A 7,500-nucleotide genomic window follows, 5' to 3' on the forward strand; every position below is an offset into this window, starting at 1 on the left:
TCAAAGTCGACACTCTGAGGCTGTGTTCAAAATCACACCCTATACCCTCATTCACTATTCCCTGCATGATGAACACCTGATAAGCAGAATCACTGAAGGACAGAGAGACAAGAACAGAAAAAAGAGAAACACAAGAACTACAACTGACTTCCAGCCACACTGAGTAGGAAACCAGTGTACAAACCAGTTTAACATTTATTTATTTCATACATGCACAAAAGTTGAGAATTAGTTGAGAATTAACAGATATTTAGTTTTTAATGTTTTATTGAATATAATAAAGTTTGTTGTCACCATGATGTTGATCAGTATTTGCTTTAGTTGGTCTCTTGGCCCTTGACTTTATAACATTAGTTTCTCTCTCTGGCTGCTGTAACTGTGAGCTTATAAAACACATTTGTTATGGCAAGACAAAGGCAAGAGGAAGTTGATCAGGTGTTTTTGGCTGTTGTGATGATGCCATGATCATTTTGGACATTTTGGATATGATTTTCTGATCTCGTCCTGTGTATAAGCTTTGAATTAATGGCTATTTAATATTTGTCATATATCTGTTAATCTACCTCATGAAATCCATCAATGTTTCTGTAAGCAGTTATTCTGAAGAATATTGAAATCATATACTGCATTAAAACATTTTGAACTACTGCATGACTCAGACACACACAGACATCAACATTCATGTCGCAATGCATGCTGGGTTCCAGGATAGTATAAAACTCCCAGCATGCACTGCTGCATAAATAAGTAAATAAATGAATACAAATCCGATATATAGTACATCCGAGCTCCGTCTAAACACGAATATCTTAACTTAACTTCGCTGTTGTAATTAATTAAACCAACAAGCTTTATTACCCAGCGGGCACCTTGATATCAATTTGACGTCAAAAGTTAGTCAAGACTTGATCAAGATACTGCATATCATTTTAAGGTCAGTTTGAAAGGCAGTGTCTTCCAGTGGTAATTAGGTGAAAAGAGAAAGTTAAAGGACACGTTTGGTATTTTACACTTAAAGCCCTGTTTACAGATCGTTTCTGATGAAATAGAACGGTTAAGATAAAAATTTGGACACATGCTGCTGTCCCGAGAATTTTAGGTTTCTTTCGCTTTCCCCAAAACCTCCAGAATGGCTGCATAGGTGCACTGGAACAGTAGTTCCTAAAACGCATTAAACTTTCGTTTACAAAGACATGAAACTCACAGAGTGGTCAGGGGTGTTCACTGTTATGTTCACACAAAAATCGCTGCAAAAGATGCTTAATATGAGATAAATGAGAAGCAAATATAGCAGACAGTATAATCAGGACATGGAGGCGCCGGCGTGATTGCTTTGCTTGTGAACTGGAGCTCGTCTCGTAAATGAACCGAAACTCAGAAATATATCCACAGAAAGCTTGAAATGTTTACTTTTAAACAAAACAATTCAAAATGAAAAGAAACAGACAACTCTCTAATGTAATCCGATTCCGTACGAAATGTGCATTTCTCTCTATAGGCACGTTCACTACTGTGAAGATGGAGATAGAGTCTATACTGTCTGGATGCGTGTGTGCGCGTGCGTGCGTGTGTGTGTGTGTGTGTGTGAGATGATGTTTACTCGCAGAACTCAAGCTTCTGAAGAGAGAGAGTGTGTGTGTGTATGTGATTCTGTGTCTCTGAGATGAAGTTCACTCGCAGAACTCAAGCTTTTGAAGAGAGAGTGTGTGTGTGTGTGTGTGTGTGTGTGTGTGTGTGTGTGTGTGTGTGTGATTCTGTGTCTCTGAGATGATGTTCACTCGCAGAACTCAAGCTTCTGAAGAGAGAGAGAAGAGTGTGTGTGTGATTGTGTGTCTCTGAGATGATGTTCACTCACAGAACTCAAGCTTCTGAAGAGAGAGAGAGAGAGTGTGTGTGTGTGTGTGTGTGTGTGTGTGTGATTCTGTGTCTCTGAGATGATGTTCACTCGCAGAACTCAGTGTTTGTGATTCTGTGTCTCTGAGATGATGTTCACTCGCAGAACTCAAGCTTCTGAAGAGAGAGAGAGTGTGTGTGTGTGTGTGTGTGTGTGTGTGTGTGTGTGTGTGTGTGTGTGTGTGTGTGTGTGTGTGTGATTCTGTGTCTCTGAGATGATGTTCACTCGCAGAACTCAAGCTTCTGAAGAGAGAGAGTGTGTGTGTGTGTGTGTGTGTGTGTGTGTGTGTGTGTGTGTGTGTGATTCTGTGTCTCTGAGATAGGGCTGGGTATTGTTAGGAATTTCACAATTCAATTCGATTCTATATTGATTTATTAGCTTCGATATCGATTCAATAATAAGTAAATACACAAGTAATTAGTATATTTTTAAATAATGTGTGCAGTATTACCAATGTTTAAGAACAAATTGACCCCAGTTTCTTGTCATGGTTTATTTAGCAGAACAAACTGTACAATATTGTACATGTGTTGAATACAAACCACAACTGTAACAAACAGGTGCTTTATTAACACCTCTACAGTGCATGTAACTGTAAGTAGTAGAAAGTATATTTCTTTCTTCCTATACATTCAAGTTATAAAAGAAATGTAAACAGAAGCACAAAATGTGCATACTCATAAAAAAAAGTGCAACCATAGATATTATAACATTACAAAGTGCTATTTTGCCAACACAATAAATAACACTGAACAGCTGATCAGAGAACCTTTGGCTTATTTACTGTGCCTATATGTAGGACATTACAGACATTTCCATCATATAACTCATAACATTTTAGTACAATAACATGTTAACTCTGAAGCATTTGTTATCAAACTAGTGCACATGCAGGTTTTTGTTCAAGAAAAGCAGCTGGTCTACATGCTCAGGCGTCAGTGCACTTCTCTGGGCTGTGACAATGTCACCAGCTGTTGAGAAGACTCTCTCAGCTGGTACACGACTACCAGGAATACAGAGGTATCGCTTAGCTTGGCATGACAAAAGAGGGAATTCCACCTCATGTTCCTTCCACCAGCTGAGTGGATTAGTGCTGAGTGGTACTGGTTTTACCTCTTTGTACTTCATCACCTCATCTACTGCATCATCTCTTGTTTTTATGGAGTCTGCTTCTGGAGTATATGTCTGCCCAAGGAGATCTGCCAATGCACAAGAGTCTCTTTGCTTCTTGGATGGGGGTCCAGAGTCCTCAGCTGGTTCTGCTTCATTGGCCTCTGCATTTATTGGTCCACTCTGTTGAGAAAGCAAAGGAGTTGTATTGTAAATAGTTATCACCCTTTTCAAAATAGTGTATATAACAATATAGTTAGGTTTAAATTCATAATTGCAGTGTATCATTAATAATAAAAATACATAATGTTTTTATTCACACTATACAGTACTTACTGAGCTTTTTCCAGTTGCCAGTGTCTTAGTGTTATCAGTGAGTTGGGTGAAGACTTCCTCACGCTCATCATCAGTCGATAAAGGCAGGGCCTTAAAGCGTGGGTCCAGGGCAGAAGCTAAGTAGAGTTGTTCCTTTATGCCTGTGTACCTTAAAGGAGTCATAATGTAGAAATTTCACTTTTCCACGTGAATCAATGTATGTTATGATTGCATAATGATTATACACTGGCCGGGAAGCCGATATTTAAAAGTGAAGCGTTTGTTTACCTCGGGGTTTGTAAAATAGGCCACGTGCACGCGCACGAAAAAACGAGATTTTGATTTATTCCCCCTCTTGACGTCAAGACGGGGGAGGATATACCAAATATGGACACCGCAAACCTATGCCGCGGGAAGCCCGCCCCTCTCCCCCTCAGATTCAGTTTAGTTGACTCGAGAAAGATGGAGAAACCGAGTGCACACCTGAGATGCTCTGTGGGTGACTGCCACAAACAACATGCAAATGTGTTTTATCTACCAAAAACGGACGAAACTATCAGGGAACAGTGGAGGAAATTCATTTTTAATGACGCTGTCCCAACAACTCTTTCAAGTGGCGTATCGTTAGGTGTGTGCGCTAAACATTTTACACTGGAATCATTTACAAATTTGGGGCAGTATCAGGCGAACTTGGCCTCGAAGCTCCGTTTGGGAAAAGGTGCCATCCCAACCATCAGGGACTTGCCAGAAATTGAAAAGGTAAGACTGTGTTTTTATTGCTCTACTGTGGTTAACAAATAGCAGCTAACTGCTAATGCGGCTATTGTATGTAACGTTACCTTCGAGGTAAACACGGAGAATGGACTCTACGAATGCTAGCCACATCTTTCCACTTTGTTTTACACTAGCAGCTACAGTAGTGGCGGTACAGGAGTCCATGCTCAGTGGCTAAAACTGTTTAAATGCAAGTATGAAAACAATATACCACTAAACATTATTAGCCAAACTCATGCAAAACATGCAGTTTGAAAATAGCTTTCAGTTAGTGGGGCTTCTGTAAGAATGTATCTGGAAATGGTGTATTTTTTCTACGACCAATCAACGCGCCCCTCATTTGCATTATTATAATGACCGTCCACGACAGCCAAAACATCGCATCAGATCTCGCGAGACAATAATGCCTTTAGAAATAAGGGTCTGAGGGGCTCTGTGTTGATTTTTTTTCCACTTTTCTTTTTTAGAAGTGCCTGAAAGACTATAATAGAGCATTGGGTATCCAAGGTAACACAACATTATGACTCCTTTAAAATAAATATAATACATTTCTATTACAACAAAATATAAAAATTATCATTATGAAATTAGTATAATGCAAAACAACTGTCTTAGAAAAAAGTGTCATAATGATAATAAATACCTTTTCTGGAGATCCTGAAGCACAGCAGATTTCATCTCCTTCACCATCACAGGATCAGTCGGGGCCGGATGCATCTCTTCCAGAAGTCTTGCTCTCAGAGGGGCGATGACAGAGAGAGTTGGGGTTCCTTCTGGAGATATGACTAAGGTGGCTTTCTTCATTGGCTTCAGAGCCAGTGCAACAGCCTCTGCTGCTGTTATGTCTGCCTCTGTAAGGGAGCTCAGATCTTTCTCTTGTTTTCGTATCTCAGGGGCAAGTAGTGCAGCAGAGATAGCAGCTTGCTGTTCTAGACATCTTTCCACCATTTCAAATGCACTATTCCAACGCGTTGGTACATCGGTCACTAACTTGTGCTGTGGCAGGTCCAGCAGTTTCTGTGTTTTTTTTAGTTCGTGGCCGGCTATGGTGCTCCGGTGGGAAAATGCGGAGATCCGCCTCAGTCTGCCTAGAAGCCTTGATACTGCAGGCATCTTGAGAGCCGCCTGTGATGCCAAGTTTAGGACATGTGGAAAACAGCCAATGTGCAATGTCTCTGTCAGTCCAACTGCTCATAGCATGTTAGCTGCGTTATCTGTTACACAGGGTTCCCACGGGTCCTTGAAATCCTTGAAAGTTTGTGAATCTGCAAAAAAAAAAATAACTTGAAAGTGCTTGAATTTATTTTGTGCAAGAAGTTTTCTGGAAAAAATTACACATTCACTACGGTCCGCTAATGTGTTATTTCGCCACAACTTCATAGCCTGTGCTGTGCATACTAGCTTGCTTGATTTACGTTAGTTATGCGCATTTACGTGTTACGTTAAGTGTTTCCTGTATGAGGTACTTTGTGTTGTACGTTGCCATGACGTTCACACGCGCAAGAAACTACGATGGTACCTCAACATTTGTTGTTGGACACAACAAATGTGTCCCAGGGCTCGCAAAATCGCTAGCCCGACGTCCCAGGGCTATTGTGTTTTCTGAAATAGTGTTCGCTTCAGTCTGGTTATATAATCAGATTCAGCGCATTCTTCATCTTTAATCCGCAGTGGCGCAGAGCAGAGCGGAGCGCACGTCAGAAACATATGAAGGTAAAACAGTAGCAAAACTCGAGAGCACGTAGATGTGAATTTGAGAACTTGTACAATACATATTTGTACTTGTACATGAACATTTACACTCACAGCTCCAATGTGAAAACCTGTAAAATAAAAATCTGAAGCTGAATGTTGAAATTTGCACTCGCAAACATTAGTCACAAACCTGTATTCTGAATCTGAAGCTGCAGACAAGTAGACACAAATGTGTAAAATGCCATTCACTGAAATACAACGACAGACACAAACTTGTAATATATATTTTGCGTTTAATCTTACATTCACATTCGCGGTACTTCCTCAATTAGGCACTTGCAACTTCTCAAATCTGTCACTGCAATTTCAAATTTCGCGCCTTGACTTTTGCTACTCTTTTCGCGATATATCAGGTGCAAAACTAACTTGTGCACTTGAAACTGAGAGGCGGTGAGAGAGAAAGGGGGGCGGGAGGAGGGGGGGGTCAAAGGAGTCGTTTTATTGGTTGGCACCTAGCCAATGAAATGGGACTTCGATGATGTCACGAATCCCGCGTGCACTGAAATACTGTCTATGGCAATAAAAAGCTAACATGGCTTAATGCATTAGACTGATATTAAAAGAAATAAACGATATTATCAAACTCAGTAAACACCATGCTAATAATGCATACAACAGAAAAGCAGATGAGCACAGAATATGACGAAAGAAAGCAAATGTGTGTTCAGTGCAAATAAACTTGCTGCCTGTGTTTTATTAATAATGTAACGAATTATGTGGGTTTTTTTTATATTTTTTTTATAACTGTTGGTCCATTAAGCCTCATTAAGCGTTTTCTTGGTTTATATGGGAGGAAAACGTACAATTAAACGCGTTGAGTTCATATTCTGTGCTCAACTGCTTTTCTGTATGCTTTGTTTGTATGGTGTTTCCTGAGTTTTGGTCTTTTAATACCACTGTCTCAATTACACGCGTTGCGTTGATATTCTGTGCTCATCTGCTTTTCTGTAGTATGCATTATTAAGTCAAGTGTATTTGTATAGCGCTTTTCATAATACAGATTGTATCAAAGCAGCTTCACAGTATTAATTTAAAATAATACAACAAGGTTTGTTCTAATGGAATTTATTGATTGATAAAATCAAAATTAAATATCCCCACCTTCATATATTTTGGGGATATTTAATTTTGATTTTATCAATCAATAAATTCCATTAGAACAAACCTTGTTGTATTATTTTAAATACACGCAACGCGAGTATTTATTGAGCCACCGACACACACTGATTCATGTTCACACTGGTCACACACATTTCAGTTCAGTTAGTACCAGATGCATGTTTGTATTGATGATTCTAATTTGATTATTTTATATCCAATTGTTGATATTTGGCTACCAAAATCTGAAGAGTGCCTGTCCGAAGGGCCACCAGCGATTTAGAAATTTTGCGAGCCCTTTGTCCCCACATTAAGTCCTTGAATTTGAGGGTATTGGACCTGGAAAGTCCTTGAAAGGTCCTTGAATTTGAAGTTAACCAAGGTGTGGGAACCCTGGTTACAATTGCTGACACTTTGTCATTCAAGCCCCATTCATTCATTGCCTCGGTGAGCAATTTAGCAATATTGTTCCCTGTGTGGCTTTCAAAGAGCGCTCTGGTCTGCAGGATGTTTGACACAAGGACCCAAACAGTTGAAATAAAATGAGACGTGAT

At 39.7% G+C, this 7,500-nt stretch overlaps 2 protein-coding genes across 2 annotated transcripts in view; one reads left to right on the forward strand and one right to left on the reverse strand.

The window, feature by feature from the left end:
• The window catches only part of LOC311305097 (NACHT, LRR and PYD domains-containing protein 3-like), a gene marked incomplete at its 5' end in the record, with an annotated part of 43,933 nt that overhangs the window by 32,246 nt on the left and 4,187 nt on the right, over positions 1-7,500 (forward strand). The window lies entirely within an intron of this gene.
• On the reverse strand, positions 2,302-3,917 carry LOC311296317 (E3 SUMO-protein ligase ZBED1-like). Its single transcript, XM_084418018.1, has 2 exons — positions 3,341-3,917; positions 2,302-3,187 (listed from the first exon to the last, which is right to left on the reverse strand). Exons 1-2 carry the CDS (start codon positions 3,500-3,502, stop codon positions 2,774-2,776), a joined length of 576 nt encoding a protein of 191 aa, XP_084274144.1. The 5' UTR covers positions 3,503-3,917; the 3' UTR covers positions 2,302-2,773.

The sequence above is a fragment of the Rutilus rutilus genome (assembly GCF_951802725.1).
Source record: "Rutilus rutilus genome assembly, chromosome: 1".
Taxonomy (NCBI): Eukaryota; Metazoa; Chordata; class Actinopteri; order Cypriniformes; family Leuciscidae; genus Rutilus; species Rutilus rutilus.